General features: G+C 44.7%; 1 protein-coding gene across 1 annotated transcript; it reads right to left on the bottom strand.

Moving 5' to 3' along the window:
- Nucleotides 1–35: 35 nt before the first annotated feature.
- LOC119184745 (uncharacterized) lies at nt 36–26584 on the bottom strand. The gene is made up of 5 exons (XM_037434038.2): nt 26373–26584; nt 7249–7387; nt 6275–6420; nt 702–834; nt 36–414 (listed from the first exon to the last, which is right to left on the bottom strand). Exons 1-5 carry the CDS (start codon nt 26416–26418, stop codon nt 93–95), a joined length of 786 nt encoding a protein of 261 aa, XP_037289935.2. The 5' UTR covers nt 26419–26584; the 3' UTR covers nt 36–92.
- Nucleotides 26585–27876: the final 1292 nt, after the last annotated feature.

The following is a 27876-nucleotide window of genomic DNA, read 5'->3' as shown; positions in this document are numbered from 1 at the left end:
GAGTTGGCGGCCAACAAACAAGCAAACAAACCGCGTGCTACCCGTCATTTTCATGCTGGCTGAAGTGCCGTGCATTGCAGGTTCCGTAGATACTAGGGCCAGAGTTTACTCTTGTGTATTTGTAGGAAACTCTGCGACCACAGGTGCCTAGGCACGACCTTAGAATATTTGAGCGTGCCGGCGATGGTGACAAGGGGCAGGACGAAGTTTTCCGTGTCCAGCTCGGACACGTCGAGCTTCTTGAGCGGCTCGAGCGTCTGGCACGCCGGCGATTCTCTTGTGTACACTCCGCACACGAGACCCAGCGTCTGGCCGAACACGTTCTCAGCCAAGATGGCAGCGAGCCTGTTGGCGTCCGTGTCTTTGCACAGGGTCAGCGCCTCGTCGTAGCATCCAAGCAAATCGTAGTAGTAACTGCACGGTACACAATGGTAAAATGGAAATTGTCATAACTTTCGAATGGATCAATGAAATTTTACTAATCTTCTCTCTAAATATTTCTGTATAGACATCAATTACAAAAACGTAAAATAAAAAAATAACACATTTTTTTTAGAAAAAACGGGTTTTCAAAGGTTGTGACCTACCTTAAGGGTTTGATAAGTACGTACAGTGAAAGAAAAACAGTGCTTCAAGTAAAAAAAAAAGATATATGAATGCCAGAAGTGAGTAGACAAAGACAGAAACAGCGTAGACCTTACCAGCAACCATAGGCAACCTGGGTTTCAATTGGTGCCCGGGCGACAACCGTGTTCAAGTTGATGACCAAGTTGCGCATGCAGTCGTTCATTTTGACGCCCACTTTGTTGATGCAAGGAATTGTGCTTTTGTACACTGCGCAAGAAAACAGGCGGCAAGAAGCGTAGGTATTTTCATCGGGGCTTTCCCGCGCCTCGGCAACATGTTGTTGGACTGCCCACTTGTACAATAAGTGGACCTAAACTTTTGGCTTAGCTTTCTACTATACGATGTCTATAATACAACGACAGAGAAAGACGCGGGTACATACATACATACATACATACATACATACATACATACATACATACATACATACATACATACATACATACATACATACATACATACATACATACATACATACATACATACATACATACATACATACATGCATGCATGCATGCATGCATACATACATACATACATACATACATACATACATACATACATACATACATACATACATACATACATACATACATACATACATACATACATACATACATACATACATACATACATACATACATACATACATACATACATACATACATACATACATACATACATACATACATACATACATACATACATACATACATGCATACATGCATGCATGCATATATACATACATACATTGACGTGCCGTACACAGGAGTTATCGAATACGTCAATTTTCACACAAAGACTTTTTTGTAAGGCTGTCCTGCCATCTACCGTCTGTCTCCCAGCGATTTACATCATGGGAACCATAACTGTGCTGCACAGCTAAGATTTATGCGTAATATCTTCATCAGTGATAATAAACGGCATTTTGAAAATCCGCTATACCAAGCGGTACGAAAAAATCAACTATAAAAAACTATGTAAGTTCAAAAAAGAAACTACAATTGTGGGAGTTCCCAAGTATACGTAGCTGCACTTACACACGCGATTTCATTTCACGTTCGTACGCAGCGCAGGTACGTCCAACCTGTTCATAAGTTGTTGCGGAACTACGATGCAAAAGTAAGCGCAGCGTATATAGAAGCGTTCACATCCGAATGCGGGAAGCAGGTCAAGGTGATCAATTGCGCGAGCACTGTTCTTCGCTTGGCTGCCGCAAGGCACGCCCGCGTTCCTCTGCGTTATCAAAAGGAATCACAGTGCAATGGGGGGCATGGGAGAAAGAGACCAACAAAGACGAGCTCTGTCTCACTTTTATCATGGAATACCAACCAGCCCGTACCCACACTTTGACTCTGTTATCGCCTTGACAAAAGAATGGCACTATACTTTGATTATGCTTGCTCCATTTGCATTGTGTCACACAAGCACCTTTCATGCATGTGTTCTGCAGACAAATGATACATTTCATCCAGCGGTCTGTCGTTTTCAGAGAATTGTAGGCTAATTGAGCCCCCGCCAAATGTGCTGCAGATTCTCTTTTGTCTATGCTTAAGTAACTATACAATTTCACGAGCATCTGACTGACCCTACAAAGTGCGAGAGGTGGCTCTCGGCTAAATACTCACTCTCCCACGGAAAGCTCCCACTTACCAACATTGGACAACAGCCGCAATTTGAATCGTTGGCGGCGCTAACAAAGCTGGAGGCAAGAGCTTATTCCTGGCTTTGTCTCCAAGCTTTTTGCATAAGCAACGTGTCAGTGACGCGATTACCCGCCTCGTTACAAAAGAATGGGTGGGAATACAGCAGCTCTGCAACGTGCAGAACAGAGCTATGGTGCTTTTAAAGTCTCTCATGTCTCGGCGAGTGTAATGAGACTGCGCAAATTAGCTCCAGTGACCACCCTGGATTATAATAAATGCAGAAGGAAGCAAATCTTTTTTTATGTAAATCTAGTAAACTGTTCATATCTTGCTTACGTGGTCTGACGTTTGGTTTTGCTTGTCGTTTGCACTTTCCGTGAAGTTGCGATGACCGAGCCGTGAAGCGGTCAAGGTTAATTAATCTATAGTTGTACGCGCTGTTTGGCTAGTTCATCCATGTTTTGTCTCCTATCCAACTTGGCGCCAGAAACATGACCTCGCCGGATTATATATGAACACACGGACAGGACAGGTGCTCACTAACAACTGTTTATTTCTTTAGGAAAGCAGTTTTATAAACCCACTCCTCGTAAACACGTGCCTTCATCTACTCATCCATGCTAAAAAGCAGTTTGCAGTTTGCGCCTGTCAAGTTTAGGGCTGAGCGCACGTTTTTAAGAGAAAAAAAAATAACTCGCAGATACATAGGAGAGACTTGTTATGTTTCTCCCCGTGTGAAGTTCTCAGAGTTCCGCCACAATTTGCTTAGCCACGGTGTGCAGGGTCCCATTGCATTAATCAGGATTCGTTGCGGCTGCCTCCAAACTTACTACACCTAAACATAAATATCGCGTCAACAATACGTGCGCGTCGTATCACATGCCAGCACTACAGTCTTGGTTACCACTCTCCTGTCACACGCATTGTTATGTGTGTGTGTGTGTGTTCTAAATTATTAGAGTGGTGCGTATAAGAAGTGTAGAACAATGGCTAGGGTGCTCGGCTGCTGAGCCGAAGGTCACGGGTTTGTGCCCGTGACCTTCGTGCCCGTTGTGCCCGTGACCGCGGCAGTCCCATTTCGATGGAATTGAAATGGTAGATGCCCGTGTACTGTGCGATGACCGTGCCCGTTAATAAACACCAGATGGTCGAAATTTCCAGAGCCCAGCACTGTATGTCATCTCTCATAATCATATGGTTGCTTTGGAACGTAAAATGTCAGGTATTATTATTACTATTAGGATAAAGTGTAGTAGCAAATTTCCCGCGGAACGACCACCTACTATTTTAGGTACAAGTTAGATATTCTCGATTCGCTTCGCAAGGCCACCGACTTGAGGCTGTATAAAGCGCAGTGCAGAGACAGAGTACCTAATAAGGTGATTGCGCATTTAAAATAGAAGAAATGCCGATGCTTGCTCAGGACTTTCTAAAAAATGTGGAGGCGAAAGCTCCGGCCTTCTGTCGATCTGCTCACCTGTTGTTGAGCTTCCTGCTGCGCTGAACTTTATGAACGCTCTGCTGATCTCCTCTTCAAATTTATGTTTATCTAGGTGCTTATTTCTCATCACATTTCGTGTCACTCCTTCTGTCAGACTTCATATTTAAACTTGGGGAAGCTTTCTGCTAGGCTTTACAACTTCTCATTGGTGATTAGATACATTCTGGTTACTTTTCCCTAAGGTTATATTAACGTTATAGTGTGCAACTTAAAGGTATATTTTATATACCTTCTTCAAGCGCCGAGTCACTTATCTACATTGAAGTGTGAGCTTTCAATCCACTTTAACTAAGTTGTCGGATCTCGAAGCATGCCCACGCTACAATTTATCAGCATCGGTCAAAGCAAGCAAAATTCATCCCGCAGCCTCAAGGGCACCATGCCGACTTTCTTTGGCAAGGTCAGAAAACTCTGCCGATCGGTAGTCGAAGCTGTCGAGAAAACGTGAGCCTAATATAGCCGCGACGCGCGACATGCAATTCGTAGTCGATGCTGAAGGTCAGCTAGAAACAGCTCACTCTTCTCTCCACGAATGATGCCATAAACCCGAATAACCACGCCATAAATCGATGGTCCTCGGCTATTAGGTGAACTCCGTATTCATTTCATTTCATTCATTTCATTTATTTATACTGTTAGCCCAGAAGTGGGCCGTTACAGGGTGGAAGTACAAACAATTATTTGCAAAAAAGAAGTACCGTACAGGTCTCGAGATAATTTCTCGGTACTATTGTGACCAGCAACTCGAAGTTATACATAACATACATAAATGGAACACACATGCGATGCAATACATACGCGCAGAACAGCACATGACGCATTTGAGGCGGCACTTTTGCACCGCGCTGAAGATTTGAAAGACAACTACTGCAGGATCATGCAACCAACAAAAAGTACACACACACGCAAAAAAAAACATATGTCACTGTTATTCGGAAAATAAACGTTTTAGATTCTGTTCAAATGATGTAAGCGAGGAACAACCAATTATAGACTCTGGCAGCATATTCCAATCTTCAATAGCACGTGGAAAGTAACTGAACTTAAAGCAATCGTTACGTGGGACTAGGTATTATGAGCTGCATAGTTACCACAGTCGCCGCGACATGCCGCCACGTGCCCATTCGCGCGCTCACGATCACGTTGAAAGTAAGCCGCGCGCTCGAAGAACAAAAATGAGAAGAACGTTTTCGAGAACATGACGCGAGCTTTGGAACGAACGCATCTACTTGCTTCCTTTCTATATCCCTCTCCTCTCGTAGCTTTCAGTGCGCTTGATGGTATGAAAGGAAAGACAAAGCACTAAAAGAGTGCAACAAATCCTGATAACACCATTTGTACACTTGACTGATTGTGAACATTTTTGAGGCTGTATAATAATGTATCGTGCGGTTATAAACTCTTTTAATGGAGCCGTTCTGCGACTACTTGGCAAAAATATTTCAGTGCCCTTTTTAGTTGCAACGGACTAAGACTCCGTCAGCTGTACCCCTGAATTCCATTTATTATTCATCTCTTATACAATACACAAAGATTTCACGTTCACTTCCAACGACACATCATCGTCCGCAAAATTGACAGCACAAGAACTTACCATCCCCATTAACTGTACGCCATCAAAATTTACATTTCTTGTGAACACATGGCAACGGACGCAGTAAAAACGCTCTTGTGGTCACCCGTTACATCTGACCTCATAAGCGAGCGCACGTGGGGGCGGGGCAAGGGGGTCGGCCGCCTGCCTAGTCGTCTGAGAGGACGTGTGCCAAGTCAGCTTCATACGTTATACAGTATGGAGGGGAAGGAGGGTGATGCGACTCGAGGGAGGAACGCAGTATCAGTCCCATACACTGACATATTAGGGAGGGGGCCGCTCTGATGGACCATCGCACCCCCCTCAAGTGCAATCCTGCGCATGCCTATGTCTGACTCCATAAACAGTATTTCGAGATATGTGCATGCAGCGCCCTCTCTCATCAGCGACTGCGGTGGCCTGCAGAAGGTGAAATCACCGAAAAAAATCATATCTTACGAAAAAAAAAACTTGTTACCGGAAACAACTCCCGGTTCTAGATAGCAGAGGCCCTCTGAAACATTCCGGTAAATTAACATTGTCGTACTATAAACCACGTGACTTACCAGAGAGTTTAAATAATATTTAACAATCGGGCCACACGTGTTTCCGATGGGCAGCGTTCAATTGTCCTGGAAGCGACACGCTTTGTCGTGCGATGCTCCAATTTTACCAGAATGCTTCAGAGGCGTTTCCATTGCATATACTAGGGAGTCGCTTTTGATAACTTTTTCGTCAGACATGATTTTATTTTTCGTATATTTCCAGTTCACTTATTACCAGTGGCCGTTGCTGCCACCGAGAGATGGCGCCACGTGCCTATGTCTCCAAATTCCGGGCTTTGCTGTACGTTAACTTTATTCAGTTTGATTGCCAATTGCTAGCGATTGGAGGTACTGTCAATAGCAGACTGATTGCTCTACTCACTCGTGTGTAGCTCAGTGCCCGGCGTGCAGACGGCCTCGATGTTTTCGTCCGCGGCGTCCAATGCCAACACGGCGGCCACCTGAGGCAGACCTTCGGCGCACTTTGTCGTAAAATTGCGGGTACAGTGCAGCTGCTTGAAGTGTAACCTGCGACAAAAGAATTATTAGCTTTGCGTGTGCAAACCCTTTGGCCGATTATGAGGAACATCGCCATGTGAAATTGGTCAAGCCAAGGTTGAATGCAGAGTTGTTTTTTTTTCCTGGAGTCAGAGGGGAGGTGCATCCTTGGTTTAAAGAGGGGGGGGGGGGCAGGCAAATGCTCATTTCACGCTATGTATGCACCGTGAAAAAAAATACGGAGGGAGGGGGGCGGCACGGCCCGGAGTGAGACTTCCGGCATTTACTTAGGATGGTGAAATTAACGATGCTAGCATTTTCAGCGTCTAATATATCAGTCTAAGCTATCCGTTTCACTCTACTGTCCGCGTAAGGGCCTTAGAGAGTGATTGCGAAGTTACTTAGAGAAGACTCTGATTTTTTCAGAATCATTTCAGCGCTGTGTATTTGTGTGTGCTTTTGTTCTCGCTCTACGTCAAGGCACGCTGTTCAAACTTTCTGCAATACTTTTACGATGGGAATGCATACGAGTTGGAACTGGGTGATCTGCTGACAGACGATGTGCTGAAAGACACATCTGATGTAAAGGACACTGAATTCTTAGCCTCACAGACAAGTTTGGAATTCGAAGAAAGATGCAGCAGCCACAATACAAATGCTCGACAGCGCATATAGGTGTGCGAATACTTTCTCAAGGACAGACTTTCTAAAGACTTTTTCCAAGCTCGAAGTCTTGCGTCAAGGTCGGCATGGGTTATTCGGCCTCTCCTGGTAGACTAACAATACCATCATTCATTTCGATTGATATGAATAGTTTGTTTTTACTTTCACGGCAACTCATAAAAAGATCATACTCACGTGCACTGATCCTTCAGCTCCTGTTCGGTCTCGGCCATTCTCGTAGTTTCAGCGTACGGTATGAAGGCCCTCCCACAGCCATCGAGTACAGATACCGAACAGTCGGCCGTGTCTTTCAGCGGGCTGCCGAGTGTGTAGCCTGAGTAAATGCCAAGTAGTGGAAGTCAGTGAGTGATGAAAAGGATCGCATATCTCACTAAAAGTTGGCGATCCGGACAAACGTGTAATAAGAATAATAATTTTCAAGTTTTAAAGATGATAGTCTTTCTGGGGACCTTCGACGCAAAAATTTTGGTCTGTCTGTCTGTCTGTCTGTCTGTCTGTCTGTCTGTCTGTCTGTCTGTCTGTCTGTCTGTCTGTCTGTGTGTCTGTCTGTTTGTCTGTCTGTCTGTCCGCCTTTAACGGTACCCTTAACGGCACTAAAGTGGCCAAGCGATACTTTAAACGGCCGACCCCATCCGCAGCGCCCACTAATACTGCTCAAGATTCAGCGTTCATACTTGAGTGAATGTCAATAAAAAATCATTTATTGCGCATACCTGAGACACCATAACAACACAATTTTTGTATGTGTGTCTCTTACGAGAAAAATCATACATAAGTAACTATAAGGACTGTAGGACTGTAGCATTTATCACGTTGCGCTGACCAGGCAACGCTTGCACGAAAAGGCAAGTGTTTCCAGCGCTTTGATAGGACGACATGGTGGTGGCACCTACCCGACGCCTTGCGCTCTACACCTTATCTCCTCCAAGACGGGAGCGCGCGCTTCCTTTTCTAAGATAACGGCCATATAGCGCTGATGTCTCACGTGCGACGAGACTTCGTGCGCTCGTTCGCTTCCGCTGCACGCTCGAGGCACTCTAACGCAGCGCCTCCAGAACACCACTCACTGATTTTCTTGCACAGAACACTAAATAAATGTTTTGTTCACTCTCTCCAGACATAAGAATATTGTCTTTCGACAACGTTTGCAGTGCAACATGCAGATACGGGGCCAATGTTTTACGTCCCGCACCCACCATGTTATTATATGAGACGTCGTAAGTATAAGGATCCGAACGAACTCCTAACAGTGGTAATGAAATGGTATGGTTTTGCGTCCCAAAACCACCATATGATTGTGAGGCACGCCGCAAGTGGGGTGGAGGTCTCACATTACCGAAACTTGTAAACCTCCATGGCGGGCATGGAGGAAGGAAAGATGGGCAAGGGCATGCCCAACCGGCGCTCCACGTGAAAAGTGTGGAGGAAATGACACTATGACGTTCATATTCACTGGGTGCAATGGCGGCGTTGCTATGGTTACGTGTAGCACAGTGTACCTGGTCTAGCAGTGAGCGGCCGCGGCTGGCGTCGGCATGTGTGCCTTCGCATGTATCGGGCTGAGCCGTGGCGGACATTATCCGTGCTCTGCGCCACGTTATTGGTTACGCAGTGTTCTCCTGGCGGTTGCTGTACTCCTGGCAACGTTTACAAAACCTTTTGTCTATCACGGGGCTTCAGCAGTGCGTAGAACGAGTGCATATCCATGTGTCGTGTGGCGGATGACGCAGATGAAGCAATTAAAGTGTTCAGCGAAAATGCGTTGGGCACCCTGACGAAGCGGAACGACGATGAATGCCTTGCAGGTCAGTGACGGTTGGGCAGTGCTTCTGCTTATGACACCGGATGAAACTGTTGAGTCCAGCAAGACACAATGAAGACTATGTGCACATACGTAGTTTCGTGTTCGGTGTGTGTACACTAACAACTTGCATTTGCGTATTAAAACACCTTTTCTATTCCGCTCGTTATACTCGCCCCCAGCATTGTAATCTCAACGTTAGGGCAACCGCGTTCAAGTGTCACTTGCACCATGCTCAAAGTCACCATGGTCGCAGAATGCTGACGCCGGTGAGTTTCACGTGGAACACGGGCGCAGTGGCTGGACGCTGCGTCGGCCGCGTGGCGGAATGTAATCGTAGAAGGCGCACGACTGATCGTGTTGTCTGGACAGTGGCTGAAACGCTTGCCATTCTCAGTGGATCTAGCACGCGTTCTCTTGTACTTGCTTCGTTGTCGGCGAGCTGTTACTCGCTGTCAATACTCGGACGAAACGATTTCACCGAAGTTGTCGCGCTGGCGCAGAGTGTTTAGCCCCGTTCCATTAGTTTCGCATCGTCACGACACGTGCGCTGCGCAGCCCATGTGCTTTCCGAGCCGGAGAGAGAGTCGTGCCTTCTTTGTTACATTCGAATTAAAACAAGAGAGGATAGTTTGCCCAGTCCGGCTTCACCACGGCTTCACAACAAGTGACGTCAGCGTCTCTCCTAAGTTTTTTCCTTCCTCCATGATGGCGGGTGACCCACTTCTGCGGAGTTATTTTGGGAACCTAAACGCTTAAACTGCGGTGGGAATGAAATGCCGGAGTAAAAAAATGATAATAAATACATGACTAACGCAGTTGGTTTATTGATATCACACAATGCCACCTCCAGGAACATTGCGCATGCGCTGTAGCAGTGATAACCTTGTGACGAAAGCGCGCTACATCACTACGGTTGCTGCACAAGAAAGTCAAGCTCTTTTTAGAAGGGATTCGCTGTTTCTTCTGTGATGGACCTACCTGGACCATGTCTATCTATGGGTATTCATGAGGCGTCCAAGGTTTCTTGTTCATTTTTACTCATCGCTAGCCCTGACACATTCGTCTTACTAAAAATCTGCTTGCTCTTCTTTCCCAAAATAATTTATCACCTACTAGGCCCCGCATAAACGCTCCTTGAGCTAAGGCTTGTCGGCCGGGTTCCTATAGCGTTCGCGCATAACCCTGATTATTTCCATGCTTGATCCCACTGGCTCTAGTTCACTGTTGCGGTAAAATATGTCACGAAAGGTGAGTTAGGTAAATTATGGTAAATTAAAGTAAGTTACAGAACGGATGCACGTACGCCGTCCATGCATCCGTCCGTCTGTGCGTCTCTGCACCCATCCGTGTGTTCGTGTGTCTGTCCGTGTGTCCATCCAAGCATCCGTCCGTCCATCCTTAGGTCTATCTAGTGAACACACCAAGTACCGCCATCTCGCATCTTTTATTCATGCATAAATCATAAATAAGTACGGCCATCTAGTGAACATTCCAAAGATTAACGAGAGGTGACTACCCACACTACTACCACGACGACGACTATTACTACATACATCGCGGACGCACGACCTTTGGCTTAAGCAGATTCGCCCCCTAAAAGTAGTTAATGATTAAGAGTACTTAGTACTCTACCATGGGAGAGCTGCAAGCCGTCCCTTGGGCAAGGTATATATAGACTGGTAGCAAAGGCTCCATAAAAGCCCATACGTTCGGAAAATGGCGGCTGATCAGCTGCTCATGGGGCTTAGCGCCATCTCTGTGAGGAAGGATCACTTTCAGCGGAACAAAAAATAAAGCGGTTGTGACGCAATAGCCTGTAAACAAGTGACGTCATTTTGTGTGCACTAGTGCGAAATTTGATCTCAAATTACTTTTCATGGGCCCCAGATCGCTAAGGGCTCGCGCTGAGGCAATCACCAGTCAGTCCTCCATGAGTGCACTTCAAGTCAACGCCAGCTAATCAAATACGGACTCATTATCAAGTAGTGATGTTTAAATAATGTACTACCGTTCACTTCGCCTCGTTTTTACAGTTAAACCTATTCTTGGAACTTTCATTCGCCGTTAGTGGCATCTTTCGCCGATGAATTAAGGCAACCAACAGCATAGCAGCGTATGCGTGTGATATCTACATACCTGTGTATGTGTTTCACACATACACATGTTCTTTATGTGCATAATGCATGTGATCTTCTGTTTTAACAGGAATACATGACACCTAGTCACGCCAAATTGATGACATTTTCGTTTTATTCAATGTTTTATTCAATGTTTTATTTTAGTCGTTTTATTCATTTTCGTTTTAATGATCACAATAACTAAATCTCTTTACACGGCACGAAATGGTAATAACGAAAACAATCCGCGCACACTCCCCGTGTTATGTTTTTTCTCTTTTCGCATTACGCTCCAGTAAATTACAGCTACGGGTGCGAATGAAGACATGCGACTTGTACCGTCATAAGTAACTTGGCAATTTGCTCACCAATAACGCGAGTAGTAGGCACTGCATGCTCGAAAGGAAACCGAGATGTAGGAATACTCATTGATGGAAGTCCAGCTAGCAGTGCATTCTGAGCCATTGTCTTTGTTTCTTATCTAGAAGACATGGGTTACCAGGCATAGGTTTGTTGCTACTGCAACGTTGCACAGCACATCGTTTCCGCAGCCACCAGCGAAAGCACTCGGTGTTAAATTTAATTCGTATCATTCTGCTTCCCGTTGGACACTGCGCTGAAGACGTTCACCAAAAATAAAACGCACCTAACAACGACGATAGTTATAGCGCGAGAACAAAACGACGACACAGAGACAAGAAGGACACGAAAGACACGAGCTTCTTGTCTCTGTGTCGTCGTTTTGTTCTCGCGCTATAACTATCGTCATGCCATACCAACTAGCCCAAGCTGCCACACTTCTAAGTTGCACCTATCAACTTCGCGCCCAACAGAGAAAACAAGGAAGTGCAGAACAATAAAACACGTGAAAAGGTGTGTCTTCGCAGAGGAATTTCACGAGCGGGCCTTGTAATGTATACTCATGTAGTGCAAGTGCTGCACTAAGTAATATTAGCGGGGCCAGAGGGCGCTAAAAAAGATTTTTCACAGTAAAAGCCGCCATATAATCTTTGTTCATTACACCTACTTATTATTGCTGGGGAAACGAAATCTTATTTGTAAATCCTATTGATTGCTTCGACATTTACAAACTCGGTTTTTCTCTCTATTAATATTTGTTCCCACCACACATAATCGCGCTTCAATCGCAGCTCCCGTAACTCCCGATGCTGATGTCGCTGGCAATAGCTTCTGAACCGCTTTTCACCCGAGCCTTCTTGACCTATTAATAGGCCTTGCCTGCGGCCTCTACTCGACTATGGGAGAGCTGCAAGCCGTCCCTTGGGCCTCACATTTGGTAAAAAACGTTCCATTTTCTTCGCATGCCCCACAGCACAAGGCCTGTGCGTTCCAAAAAAAGGGGGGGGGGGGGGGGCTTAATGAGTTAGAGTACTATAGACAAATTCCACCGCACTTACGTCACGAAAATGTGGTGGCGCTGACTTGGTAGGCAAACGACGCTCCGCCTACCACAGTTTCTGCTGGGTTTTCAATGGTGCATGTGGTCTTCTCAGTCAAGCAACGCGAAAAAAAAAAACGGTATGCCGACGAGCTGCGCCGCAGTTGGATGTGAGTCGCGTCTCATAACTTAGTTTTGCTTGTTGGCGCACATAGCAGGCCTCAGCGCTTATGTCTTTTACAACGCTTATGGCGTCTCACAACGTCGTTTTGATGGCGCACATCGCAGGCTTCAGCGCTTATGGCGGAAGTTACGTGCGGACGTCGCTATAATTTTACCCATAATTTCGAAATCGGCCTACCTGTGTTAACAAACATGGAATGGGTCTATCGGAGAGCAGAAAGCCGCTCCGACGGCGCAATCAAAAGGCTGTGTGTTTAGAAAAAGTAGTTAACGATTTAGAGCATTATGTGCTCTAGTATGGGAGAGCTGAAGCCTGAGTGCCGTTTTTACCATATTCTTCGCATCTTAAGCCACGGCTACGTAGTCACGTGTCGACTATCAAAACAAACAACGGTAACCTGCTGAGGGATTGCTCTGTATGTGTTGGCGTGCTGCCAAGTTGTACAAGTTGCTTTTGAATTCAGTTTGCAAATTGAAGCGACCGAATAAGCGGAGTTACAACAATTGCATTACATTCCCCGTCACGCTTCATTGAAATTTCGATCTTTTATATAAAATAAACGTGGCGGATCCCGTCGGCGTTAGAGCTTGTTATTGTTAATACTCCCTGACCGTTAATCACAGATGCAATACTTCAGAAGTGACCGCTCGGCGCAAGACGCGCCTACAAGTGTAGCAGCTTTCTAGTCGCCCGCAGCATATGTAAATCACAGGTAATCACTTGCCGGCGTGGCAATCACAGAGATTGTGGGTTTTGCGACATCACATGACGAGCAAACACTGCCTGGCGGCGGGCGTGGGACAAGGACCGGCCTTCGAGGTCGTTTGACCCGTTTGACCAGGGAGGTTTTGATCAAGGAAGCCGTTAGTCAAACCATAAAGACGGGAATGGCGTTGCGGAAATCTCACCGATCGGGCTATAGATGGCAGCACCATCCCCGCGGAAGCGTGGATAGGTGGTCGGCGGCGCGTGTATATATGCAGCGGCGCTTCACTGCGTGTGGTTTGAGCCGATTGTCCGCGAATAAAAGGCGTTGACTGCAGTTTACTTGTTTAATGTTTACGCTCCTCTCTGCCTAATCGGCGCACGAAGCCCATGCAACGTTACTATAACGAGCGAGTGAAGCGCGTTCTGGCTATAAAAGAGATGCTCGCTCTGGGTGACTGCGCGCTTCCGCACTAAATCACGCTTTCGCTCTGTTCGTACGTACTTCGCTTGTGTTCCGCCTACACTACGCAGTTCTGTTGCATGACTGAACTACTTATGAACACCTTGCTCAACTGCATAAATACTATAATAAAAAGACAAGCAGCGATCGTAAAGATCCCTCATGTCGGGGCGACGACTTCGGTGCCACTGTTCCCACGAATACTAATGGGCATTTCTTTTTCTCATTCTGTTCACCGTGAAATGTGGGACAGTCGATGATTCTAGTGAGACAGCTTGACGGCGGAGAGCGCTTTGCACTACATTGACGTTTACCGCGTATACGCACATTTTCTTGCACCAGTGAAACTTTGGGAGCACTCTGGAAAGTTCCACTCGCTGGTTTTAATACAGTGCATTACCAGACGAGCAAGACCAACTAGTTCCATACGTCGTTTCAGGCATGCGTGCAAGCAGTTACGCTCGCGCTAAGATATCCCGAACAAACCACCCTTTGATATCATGCATGACGTACTACTCCAACATGAAAACACGCGACGTGTCTAGCAGATGATGCAGGGAGCAATCCACACTTCGCGCCTTCGGCCAGTTGACGCCAGGCGGCGACTCCGCTCGATCTCGCGGCCAATAGCAACCCCCCGAGCATAGTACGCGTTCTGGCATGCAGTCTGCAGGAGTATATCGAAGCAAGGATGCAGGCTATCAGATGTGATTTGAGACAGATGTAGTGGAGGGTCCAAACGAATGATATAAAAAAGGCACATTGACATTGCAATCGCTTTGTTTCAAATATGTAGTCAAATACCGCAGAGTAGACGTCCCTGAGGCTGCAACCTTATTTAATGCTGCCAAACAATACAATTACTACCTCATTTATCTCTAATCATAATTTTTCAAGTGGAGCTAGCAGGTATCTTTTCCGCTGATAAGAATATCGGCGACAGAATAAAAAGAAATTATCTATCGTTTTCATTTTTCCGTAAACCTGACATAAAGGTGACGCTTTTAGACCAACTTTATGTAAATAATAATTTAGTTGTGGAATTCAACACCGCAATCTGGTATAAGTAACTTCCGATTTCCGTGTTGCGCACCACTCTCTATTCCAGCACCATCTTTGATGTGCAAAATCTCGAAATTTATCCTATGCGTAGGAGTCGATTTCATTATGCAAACAAAGGTTTCTAAACCTTATTGCTGTCATGTAAGCCGCATCAGGCAAAATCGGGATAAGGGGACTGCTAAAAGATACTGTGGCGAGTACGTCCACCGTCTTATTGAGATATATGTCACGATGGTCTGGCACCCATAACAACTTTAGTTTTTGCAAGTTTGTCGGTATGAGTTCTCGAAACATATGCATAAGTATTGAGTTGGCTCCCAAAGACAGAGCAGCACATATTGAAAAAGAATCTGTAATAACGACTGCTTCTGATTCGGCCGAAGGAAGTTTCCGCAGTGCCAGTACAACAGCAAATAATTCTGCTGTGAATATTGGTGCGTAATCTGGAAGCCTAACCGAAAAGGACCAGTCAAGGGAATGTGAGATGATACGTGCCCCAGCCTTTTCACGTGATGCGTATGCACCAGTCGCAATTATGTTGTTCATGTACGCGTGTGCCAAGTAATATTGTAGTCGATCATTTAAATATTGAAATCGCATTTGCTTCGCGTAAGAGGGGTAAATATTCTCAAATTCTCAGTTACCTAGAATTTCGACTGCAGTACACTTTCTTACAAGATCACAGTTCAGAAAAAAAGCGTAATTTAATATAGGGTACCACAGGGTTCAATATTGGGGCCGTTACTGTGTATCGTATATATTAATGATCTAATGATCTCAATATTCTACCCTAATGCCACTTCATTGAACTCGTCCCCTGCAATTGGTTTTTCTATGTGTTTTGGCATTATTGATCTGAATCTATCTTCTAATCCTTTAGAAACAGTTTCTAATAATTTGGTGAGTTCTCGAGGCGATAGAAGTGAAGAATCATTCTTGTCTGATGGCAATATCATTTTTCTGGACCGCGAAAATCTAAAAAGTGCTTTCATGTTGTTTCATGTTGAACGATTGCTGAATTTGTTAGTGCCATACCAATTTCTTGCTTTGCGTACTGTGCGTTTAAAAACTGTTGTCATGTATTTATAGTCACACCAGTTTTTTGGGCATTGGTTGTAAATAAGTTGCTTCCACGCCATTTTCTATACCCTTTCATATATTTATCGTTACACCAGTGGCTAAACAATCCTCCTGTGCCTGAGTTTATCATAAAAGTTGTAATTGACTTTTTTAATGCTCTTTTCAATACAGATCACACACTCATAGCCCAAATGTCTTCCTGCATGTCCTTGTGAAGAATCAAAGTGGACTTTAAGTCTTTTTGTAATCGGTCGTCATTTACAAATGAGCCAATTCTGTCAGTTAAAAAATATCCTGGGAAGGTTAACATCGAAACTAATAGAAAAGTGATCATTGTTTGTTGCGCAATCTAAAGTTTTCCACCACGATATCTTTATTGAGGATCTGGAGAAGGTAAGATCTATAGCCGACTTAGATTGTCTCCTAACAAACGTAACAGTGGGGAAATTTACGCAAGATAATTGATTGTCAACAGTCCCTTCCCACAAGCTCCTTCCACTTACATCAGTCTTGAAACCTCAGAAACGTGGTGTGAATTGAAGTCACCAGTTAATATTACATTCTTCCTGCAGGCAGCTAACATCGTATCTATGCATTTTGTGTCCTGTAGTCCTGTCGGAAAGTATGCATTAACAAAAGAAAAAGGGGAACAGCCTGGGAGGGTGATGTCTAATACCATAATTTAATAGCTAGTATCCATGCACAGGTAGTAAATCTTCGCTCTATGACTAAATTTAGTTGATATTAAAACGTCAAGTCCTCAATTTTTGCTAGGTCTGTCTAAACTAAATAAGCGATAATTTTTTAGGTAAAATTTTTGTCCATTTGTAAGCCAGGTTTCTTATAACGTAATATTATCTGGTGAGATTTAGGAATAAATATATGATAAGTCTGTGCTGGTCAACCCAATTGATCGACAATGCCACTGTAATAGTTTTAGGGAGCCTATTTTAACACTATAAACCCGCCGCAGAGACTGCTTTACCCAAAATATTTTTCTTAAAAAAGTCTTTTTTGGAGAGGTTCTCAAAGAAGTCTTTCTTTGACGAGTTTTTTTTAGATTTTGATTTCTGTGAAGACTTTTCTGATAGGGGAGACCTGGCACGTTTCAAGGAATTTTGAGATTCCGCGTCCATAACTGTGAATTCATCGGAGTCGTTTAATTGAGGTTCTGAACCTGCCCACAGTATCTGATCGGAGGGTCCTGCCTGAGGAGATGCGCATGATGTAGGAGCTATCAGACTCTCTGTCCCTGCACACCTTGAAACCTCCATATCCTGGGAAGTCTCATTTTTCATGAACTCCGAAGCAAGAATTTGGATCAACTGTGATGTTAACAATTCAGTCATGACTCCAGTAAGATTGTTGGCAAGACGCCGTTTTGCCTGTTCCGCTGCCTTCTCTATGGTCTCTGCTATAGACCCATTCCATGTTTGTAAACACAGGTAGGCCGACGTCGACATTATGAAAAATTTCAGCGACGTCAGCACGTCACTTCCGCCATAAGCACTGAGGGCTGCGATGTGCGCCAACAAGACGACGTGGCGAGACTTCATATGCGTTGTGAAAGCCATAAGCGCTGGCGGCTGTGATGTGCGCCATCAAACAGAACTACGTTGTGAAACGCGACTCACATCCAACCACGACGCAGCTCGTCGGCATATCGTTTTTTTTTCCTCGTTGCTTGACTGACCACATGCTTGCTTGACCACATGCACCATTGAAAACCTAGCAGAAACTGCGGTAGGCAGAGCGTCTTTTGCCTACCAGGACAGCGCCACCACATTTTTGTGACGTAAGTCCGGTGGAATTGGTCTATAGATTTTGCTAATGATGCATCCGTAGCAGCAGTATGTCGTACTGTTACGCTTGCGCAGCCTTTTGAGCGTTCTTGTAATTCAGTCACAGCCTGCGTTTCACAATTTCCAATAGCCTAGCTTCTCGTTCTTTCGCTTCGCAATCTAAACAGTCTGCAGGATGCGCTTCGTGACATAAACAGCGCTTCGCTTCCGCAGAGTTTCACTTACCGCCGTCACGATTTCCTCCGCATATTCGACATCTAGCATTTGACCTGCACCCTTTTGCGCTGTGGCCATATCTCCAACAATTCAAACACTGCAGTGGCTTAGAAGATAGAGGCTCTACCTTATAGATAAGAGGCCAAGCCTTAATTTCAGATAGCCTTATCGTTCCCGGAAAAGTTACTATCACCGATTGGGTAGGTGATTTCTTCTTGTCTACCAGACGCATGCATCTGCATATTGACACTGCACCTGCTACCAAAAATAATTCCAGAATTTCTGCAGGGGTCAGGCTCGTATATACACCGCGGACTATGCCTTTCGAACATGCAAGATGCGCTAGAATAATTGGGCTCACCGGTGTGCCATGAATTCTGAATAATTGAGAAGCTCTCGGACGCATCCTGAACGGCAAAGCAGCACAAAATACTACCACGACCGAAATGTCGGACCTCGGTGATCTTTTAAAAGTGTGATGTGGATTTCCGAAGCTCACTTTGAATCACGTTCCGATTCTTCATAGGTATGGTACCTCCATTGGTCGGTACCAGAGCCACGGGAACGTTGATAACTCCAGTGCAAAGAAAAGAATCAATCGGCCAATCCTTTGTCAGTATAGAAGCTAGCCAAGGGGAAGGCCCTTGTCCAGGCGAAGAAACAGACATATTGTCACGGGGTCGTGACGTGGCCGAAGACAGGAGACTTCGTGTTGGGATTTAACTGTTTATTTGGGCGAACCTGTGCCCAAGTAAACGGAATGTCCGATTACAGCAGCAGTCTTGCACAGATAGCAGTCTCGGACTGATAGCGGCGAACGGAGCGTCGGCCTTCGATCAACAACCAACAAGCGGCGAAGCGCGTCGGCATTTATACTCTTGCCGTCGAATGTTCTAGCGCTACCGCTGGCGGCGGCGTACGTTCCAGAACAATCTGTACCATTCTCAGAGTGGGCGTGATCTTATCGAAATGATCTACTACAGTCCGGAATTCTCTCGAAAACTGCAGGCGCGGTTTGCGCTGAGAATCGTGTGGTGTTTTGGGACGATAACGAAAACTTGGGAAATGAAACGTGGCAACATAGATAGCCTGAGTCGCTTGAACTCAGAAAATCAAATAACACAAACCACAAAAAACTGCCACATTAGCACTCAAAATCACAAAGAAGCAAACACAATGGCTGCGACAATCTTGTATTGCCTTGTCGCCTAGAAGCTCTTAGCTCATACCAGCAAGGGGGATTGGCCATAGTGTATACCTTATATTGTAAATTGTTTACATAACGCTTGCTAAAAAAGATAGAAATGAGAAAAGAACAATAATAACGTTCCTTTAAAAAAGGTGAAAAGGGCAGAAGAATTCGATGAACCAGAATATATAAAAAAATGAGCAAAAACGAAGAAGGGGGACAAAAAATTGGATATATCTGGCAATACTACTAGCAGCGTATCCTTCCGGTTGCCTGAACGATTTTGTGTAGCGCTGACAGAATAGCACTGCGGCCGGCATCCAACTAACTGGCTCCGAACGATAAAAGGGTGGATTTATTAACGGCCGATCCAAGCATACCAATCAATCTCTCAAGCATTATTCGGCGCAGTGAGGTGAAGTGGTGATATGTGAGAATAAAGTGATCTATCGTTTCCGTTTTATTGCAAACTGCACATAGGTTAGTTAATGCAAATCCTGATTTGTGAAGGGCGCGCCGCGGTGGTCTGATGGCTAAGGTACTCGGCTGCTGACCCGCAGGTCGCGAGATCGAATCCCGGCTGTGGCGGCTGCATTTTTGATGGAGGCGGAATTGTTGTTGGCCCGTGTGCTCAGATTTGAGTGCACGTTAAAGAACCCCAGGTGGTCGAAATTTCCGGAGCCTTCCACTATACGTCGTCTCTCATAATCATATGGTGGTTTTGGGACGTTGAACCCCACAAATCAATCAATCAATCTGATTTGTGGAGATAATAATTTAACCGAGGGACTCTACAGCGAAAGCTTATGAGGGTTACCTCACATTGACGGGAAAGGCATTTTTCGGTGTTCCATGTGAACTGCAAGTGCCGAAATTCTTCAAATTGTAGGAGCGATGTTTCTTTTATTTTTAAGATTAACAGGCGTTTGAATCGTTCGGCAGTAATAAAAGAAAACTGTGGAGCAACTAGTACCTCCGGGAAATCTAAAGATGCCAGATTTAAATATTTAAAGATGCGACAATCTTGAACATGCACGAGGATATCGTGCGGCAACGCTTTCTTCTTCTGTGACGCGCTCTTCCTCCTTCTTCTCTTTCTCTTCTGCGTTCAATGGCCACTGTTTTTTATATTCATTTATTTATTTTGAGTCCAGAGTTACTTTGTGTTTGTAAAGCCATAAACCTTTAACTTAAGCATCCTGCTGCCCGGTTCTTGGCCGATCCCCCTTTGTGGATGTTCATCAGAATAACAAGGATCATCATCGTCATCAGTTGCACAACAATAAACGGCAGTGTCGAGAAGATCTGCTCTTCGTCTCCAGGATTATTAGTCCTTTGAACCCGGTTTTCCACGAAAGAAGTCTTTAGATTTTACATGGGAAAGCTCCTGTTATGGTAAAGATCTGTCTCTAGAGCATCCGAGGCTGGGTTTTACAGCGGTGGGTTCAGGACGCACCATGGAGAAAGGCTGGCCTTTGTCCACTTTAAGTTATTTAAATTCAGGTCATAATTACTACACTACAGTTACAGACAGCCCTTAAAGTTCCTTTCGGCCCAATCGACTATTCCATTCATTTGGTGGCACCTGTCATCCAGCCGAGCGCCTAAAAAACCCTTTCTTTCGATAATAGCTAAGGTAATCGGCAATACTGTTCCCACGATCCTCTTCGCGATTCTCGCGCCTACCTACTAATGGAGCGTCCACTGTAATTAAACCACTTTCGCAAGATAGTGGTCAAAATGTTAGCATTTCTGGCACCTTATCAAAAGTAATTACGTTTATATTTTCATTATCAACCTATATGTACGTATTCTAATGCATCTAGTACGCCGAGAAGTCCGTATTTAGCTTTACCGAGGGCACCATATCACCCATAAGCTGAGTGAAGACCTTGAGAACATCTGTAAAGGGTGTTAACAAAACAAGGCTTTTGCAAACTACGAGACTGAACTGGACGCTCTCACCTTGCAATGGCAATCGCCCTAACATAATAAATTCATTGCTGTCCATCAACATGCGGTTACGTTGTACCTTAATGGCATGCTTATTGAGATGCCGATTTTCTCTGACTCATTTAAATTCATCTTTACGGCACTATCATAGAAGAAAACGCGGCTGATCCTTCTCTTCACGAGTCAATATAACACCAAAGCGAAACGTGTCTTCGCAGACTTCTGTGCGTGTTTTGCACATTCGTCCCCCACAAGAGCGAAGGAATGAATGCTACAGCAACAAATTGCAATGTTACGCGGAGAAAGGCAAGCAGCTCGAAACTTGCAGCGCACTCCTCAAGCAGAAATCACGAAATGAGCATACACAGCACGAGCAGGGACAGACAACTGTCGCAGCTCGTGATTTAAAGCACGCTTCTCAAACAGAAAGACACACGAAACGAGCGCACAAGTACACACAAGACGTGCGCGACCAACTGTCACATCTCTTACTGCGTCGTGTGTGAGCAGCGTGCTCCTTTTGTAAACACGGCCGCGGCAGCGAGCGAATTGACCTTCGCGCTCTCCCGAATCTCATAAGCGCACGCGCAGGAGAGGTCATAAACCCCGTGGAGGGGCGCGCTCACCGAAACGCGGGAGGCGACGCGAGCCCTTCGCGCCATCTCGCTGCTGGTGACAGAAACGCACTGAAATTGCTGAGCTCGGAGTACCGCCTAACAATGTGTGGCGTATCTAAATAGTTTGCCGTTAGCAAGCTGAATAATGCACGCTCTGTGGTTGCAGGGTTTCGTGCCATGCGCTGCGAAGAGAGAGGTCATAGGTTCGACGCCCAGCAACGAAACGTCTTGTTCTCGTGTATGTATCCGTAATCGTTTTAGCATATACTTTAAACAACTTATCCGTGAAGAAGATGAATTAGAGTGAGCGATACCATAATCAGCCGCGAGCAGCCATACTATAGTATAGTCCATACTATAGTACATAGTATGGTCCATACTATAGTATAGCTATACTATAGTATAGTCTATACTATAGTACAGGCCATACTATAGACCGAGACTATAGTTTCGGACTCCACTGTCAAGATAAGTTGTGGCCGAATATAGTGATGAGTACACTGAAGAAAGAGCCAAGCTGGTGGTATTACCCTCTTTCTTTCCTTATACCTCATCATCACTACCGTTTCCTAATACTTTACTACACTATACTATACAAGGATAAACAATACTTTACTAGTAATGCGTTACGTTCCGGTCAACTGCGTAGTGTTCACACCAACTGGGCGAGCATTCTTCCTTCCTAAAATGTTAAACAGACCAATATTTGGTCTAGTGTTCCCGAAATCGAATGTATCTAAAACCCAATTCAATGTTTTTATGAGGGTACTTGAGAAAAAAATTTAACTCACTACTGCACTCAGCTTCTTTTTGCTTTAGGCGTAATATACACAATTCATGGCATCGCTTAATTTTTTGTGCTTCTCAGTTGGCGCGTTTTTTGTTTGAATATTCCTCATTTGAATGTTTTAATTCTAGCAGATTATATGCAACAGTGAACACTATGTTCATGCATCTGCATGCAATTGGATAGAGCTGACACTAGCTATAGACTTATTACTTCTCGAATGTTCGGGTTGCCAAGACGTTTCTTATACGGTTTTTATAACGGGAGTTCATTTTTTTGTTTATATTGTCACGGGGGTGAGAGAATATGTATGTCGTTCGATCGTCATTTGACACATGAAATCAGTAGACTAATCCTGACTATTAAATAACCTCGGTATCTAGCCTGCGAATTTGGGAACGTGCGAGCATTCCGCAGTTAATATTCTGCCAAATCGTAAGATCGCACGCTGAGGCTAATATTTGCCGGGCGATATTTTCCTTCTTTGAACAGAGGTATTGAATGCGTCGTATACCAGAAATCAATACATTTGTCATGGCCTAAGTATATTCTTGCCTCGTTGACAAGGAAAGTAATTATGATTGATCTTTAGTATTTAGGTTTTATCCTTTCTCCACTCCACCCCACCCTGCACTCTGACGTTTTTGACTCCCTCTCATATATAGATGAGATTCCATCGTTACATCTCATAATCAATCAGCAACACCCGGCGTTCATCTTTTTTTTTATGCGGTGGTCGCATGGTACATGAGACTGCCATTGGAACATGAACATCATCACATATCGCGACGGCCGACCGCTCCTTTGCGAACGTTCTCACAGAGATAGTGAGGTTGTTGGAGGAAAACTAAAAATAAATTTGCGCCGGTGCCAGCGTTCACACGAGAAAGAAAAGACGTGACGCTGGCAGCCATGAACTGTCCTTGCATCGTTCACGCGATGCGCGACGCCGATGATTCGATGAAAGGCGGCGCCATTGTGTGGTGCGCACGAAAACACATGATTTAGTCAGTATACGTGAGACGAGTGTTAAAAAAATAAAGAATTTCGCGGGCAATATCCTCGTGCGGAGCTTTCAAATTTCACTTCAGCTGCCGGCAGAATTACAAACGAGCAAAATGGGGTGAGTAAGGATGCAGTGTGAACATCAAACGTGTGCGAGTATACTTTAAACGCATATAAATTGCCTATTCAGAATCACAATGAAAAACACCAGTTTATGAAGCCGAGGAAAGCATAGAAAACGTTATTTTAATGTTTTAAGTACATTGTAATCATTTTGATAAAGGAGTGAAGCAAGTAAATTAGACGAAAAGACAAGGTCCGAGGGTCACGGGTTCGATTCCCGCCGGCGGCAAGTTGTCTTTTCATCTATTTCACTTTTTTCACATATGTATCCCAACTACAACAATACACATAGAAAAGTACAGGCAACGTCCCCTATACCTTGCCTGGCTTCTTTGTCTCGTGGTATTATAGTTACGTCATAAAAGAAGCGATCCGCCAAAAATTCTCTTTCTTGGTCACATGGATCCAGGATGTTTTAAAACTTGAATCAAACTTGTTTTCTTCAACAGTAAAGCTTTTTAGGAACTTGTTTTTTTTAGGGGTAAAGCTCCTAAAGCCGTGGTTCTGTTCATACATAACTTTTGTTACTGGTTCGTAACCACTTAGTTGTATGACTCACTCAGCAGGTGGCGCTACTGTGAGTTACAGACAGACAGACAGACAGACAGACAGACAGACAGACAGACAGACAGACAGACAGACAGACAGACAGACAGACAGACAGACAGACAGACAGACAGACAGACAGATGGAAGGACGGACGGACGGATGGCTGGACGGACGGACGGAAGCACGAATAGATGGACGGATGGGCGAACGAATGTACGCACGGATGTTTGGACGCATGGATGGATGAAGGGATGCTTCACCCCACTCAGCATCGTTCACCTCACGGATATGCTGAGATTTTTTTTTTGTTAACCCCATACCAAAAGATTATCTTCATAAACGGGTGTGAACGCCATACAAGTTGGCTCATGGTCCAAATCCTAGCATGCTAATCGCTGGTCCACTAAAATTGAAGAAGGCTACAGTTAACCCATCAAACGAGTATTGATTTATTTATCGATTGATTTATTGGATAGATGATGGATGAAAAACTTCATTGGCGTTCTGAAGGATTCCACCCCCGTTTTATAGGGGTAGGATCGTGGGCCGCTCCCACGTTGGGACGGGGAGGCCCAGCCTCACAGCCGCATCGTGGGCTATCTGAACAGCCTTGAGTTGTTCTATGAGAACTGTACTCGTGAGCTATAAATGAAAGAAGTCTTCGGAAATTTCTTCATTTTTTCTTCGTAAAGATGGGGCACCTCCAGAGCATGTGGTTGAAATCACTGTGATCGTGGCAGTCTGGACAAAGTTCTGAAATATGGGAGTAATGGCTATAGGTTGTGGGGGTGCTGGCACCTCTGCCGTGGACGGCACCGCGGGCCGCCTGCGGTAGACCCACGTGGTAGGTCAAGCGTTGGCGACGCCGCCTTGGGTATGTTATTGTGTTTTTGTCATGTTATTGTGTGTTTAGTGTGTTCCTGCATTATGTTGTTATGTGTGTTTAGTGTGTGTTTTGTGTGTTCCTGCATTATGGTAGCGTGTTAACTACAATTGATGTATCATTCGGCGGACGATATCGTCATTATAAATTAGTTAAATAAATGTGTGTATGTTATTTGGTTTGTACCGACCGCGTCTACTGTGCCCGTTCGCTCCAAGAGCGTGGCGTGGTGCTCTTTCGCCATGTCGAGACCCCACAAGGTTACGAGGATTGGGTAAGTTACCGTCTGAAGCATGCGAAGAGAGAGTGCCTGTGGCCTAGACAACTTTTCGTGTGGCAATAAAAAGGACCTACGGCCTAATTGATAATTGAAAAAAAAATTTAAAGCAGTCCTGCGAGTTGCACCGTAGCATGTACTGGGTGACTCCCATGTCCGGACAGAGCCAGGCCAAGCCTGTCGGCCGCTTGTTCCACAGAAATTTCTGTGGCGTACTAGAAAACTATCACCATCTGAAACCGCGGCATGCGCCAAAGAAACTGGGTAAGTCCCGCTACACACAAGTTCCACTAAAAAGTAAGAAGGCAACGGCTAGCCCAACAAAACAGCTGCGAAGCGATATATATAGCGATTCTGGTAGCAATTAAACTAGCGAAACGATCAATGGCGTTATGAGCGTGACATGTAAGTCATGGCGAACAATGATATGAATGTCATTTCTGTGTCACAACGGTCACTTCCGTCTGTTGGCAGTTCCGTCACGCAATACACCAAGTTAGTGAATCGGCCTCTAGCTCAACGTGTGCCTGGCTTATACGTCATGCTGTACATGACAAACTTGTCATGATTTTTCATGATAAAAAACTTTCATTTATATTCTTCACACAGGAAAGACACGTCACGCCAGTTTCGGTATACATCCATGCAGTGAAACGGCCGAGAGCACCTTAAGACCATGTCATGTAAATCATGTTGTACGTGATACTCGTCATCATTTCCACGTTACGACCTGTCGTTTATTCTTGTCGTATGCTCTTGACATGCCATACCGATCTTGATATGCATGAAAAAAAAATGAAATGGCCGCGAGGGTAGAATAACAATGTCATGCAAGTTATGCCGTTCGCGACACGCATGTCATGATGATTTTCATGTTATAACCTATCGCTTATGCTCGTCGTGCGACCACGTCATGCCATACCAATTATGGTATACATTCCTCTAAGGAAAAGGCCACAAGAGCTCCAAGTCAAAGGCAGCTAGATACCCACAGATCGGCAGAAGCTCGCTAATACTTCGCAATTCGAAACGCTATAGCAAAATGAAAACGAAAACAACCACAAAAAAGACATGCGAACTTACCGCACATTGCAACGCACAGAAGTATCACGAGCACAAATAAACTCATGGCTGCAGTGCCTTACACCGGCGGATATCCGAGTGTCCACTTGCGGTCAAAAACTTGGAGGCTGCTCCCGTGCCCGCGGTAAAAGTACGAGAGTGTCCGCTCCTCCCAAGAGACAGCGGCAGCGAAGAACCACAACGACTAAAGAAATGTCACCACGGAAAATGCCTGGCCATTTAATGACGCAATGAAAGTGAACGCCAGGTATACGTCTTTGGTCAGCGAGGGAAGGACAAAAGAGAGAAGGGATACAATGAAAGAAAGAAAGCAAAATGGAGTGCAGAAAGGTTTAAGCGACAATCAAGGGCCTGGGAACAGTCGCGAAGGTCTTCAGCTGGGAAAGACCTCTTGCTGTCGTTCTTACTTATTTTTATTTCGAACACACAAAGCCATGTCGGAGGAAGTGTTGTAAAAGCTTGTATTTTTTTAGTTATTTTATTCTGCTTCCTATTACGCATTTTGTTTTTTTTTTCCTTTCCACGCATCTTCCACTCTCCTCTTCCTGAGTCGTTTGTCCTTGACGAATACTCGTCCCATGGTCAAAGCTGTGCAATGCAAGCTCCCGAATGGCCACAATTTCAAACGTAATCCTCGCAATGGGCATTTTGTATGTTTTTGCATACGCTCCGTTGTTTGAGGTGCCTATTTGCGAAAGCCTCGTAATCGTTATGAAAAGAACAAATATAAAAAAATAAGGGGGAAGTGCTTGCACGATGGATGCCACAGTGACCGTCTCTCACACTATAATGTTACAGAGCGATGTACTACGAGTAGATGATTACGCCTGATGGAGACTACAGGGACTGCGAAAAACTCGCTCGGAAGATCTGACGTTGTGCAATCCATGACGCATGTTATGTAATAATCATCATTGCGCTTCGATAGCATGCGCACGTTTCTTTGGCCGATACGCGAAGTTAAGGAGGGCGTGGTTCCACGCTTTATAACGACGATAAACACTAGAGTCGCGGGGACGATGTTATTGAACTTATAAGCGATATTGGGTGATCACACAGGCCGGCAAAATAAATGCCATTTGCTTTGGCCTGTACATCAAAAAACCCATACGATGGGTGCTTAGAATGACGTACTTGATGAAACTGGTCAATATTCGGTTTCTGTTTTGTAAGAGTTGCGTGCCTATATGTATGTATGTATGTATGTATGTATGTATGTATGTATGTATGTATGTATGTATGTATGTATGTATGTATGTATGTATGTATGTATGTATGTATGTATGTATGTATGTATGTATGTATTTACGTACGTACGTATGTTTGTATGTATGTATGTATGTATGTATGTATGTATGTATGTATGTATGTATGTATGTATGTATGTATGTATGTATGTATGTATGTATGTATTTACGTACGTACGTATGTTTGTATGTATGTATGTATGTATGCATGTATGTATGTATGTATGTATGTATGTATGTATGTATGTATGTATGTA

The sequence above is a fragment of the Rhipicephalus microplus genome, chromosome 6, assembly GCF_043290135.1.
Source record: "Rhipicephalus microplus isolate Deutch F79 chromosome 6, USDA_Rmic, whole genome shotgun sequence".
Classification (NCBI taxonomy): Eukaryota; Metazoa; Arthropoda; class Arachnida; order Ixodida; family Ixodidae; genus Rhipicephalus; species Rhipicephalus microplus.
The sequence above is the reverse complement of the archived record's forward strand: the minus strand, read 5'-3'. Positions and strand labels throughout refer to the sequence as shown.

Excerpts from the sequence above, each read along its gene's own strand:
- LOC119184745 (XM_037434038.2), bottom strand. The coding sequence starts at position 26,418 with ATGAGTTTATTTGTGCTCGTGATACTTCTGTGCGTTGCAATGTGCG. Across the intron at positions 7,388-26,372 it reads TCTGTGCGTTGCAATGTGCG|GCTACACACTCGGCAGCCCG; the intron begins GTAAGTTCGCAT and ends GCATTTACTCAG. Across the intron at positions 6,421-7,248 it reads GAGCTGAAGGATCAGTGCAC|GTTACACTTCAAGCAGCTGC; the intron begins GTGAGTATGATC and ends CTTTTGTCGCAG.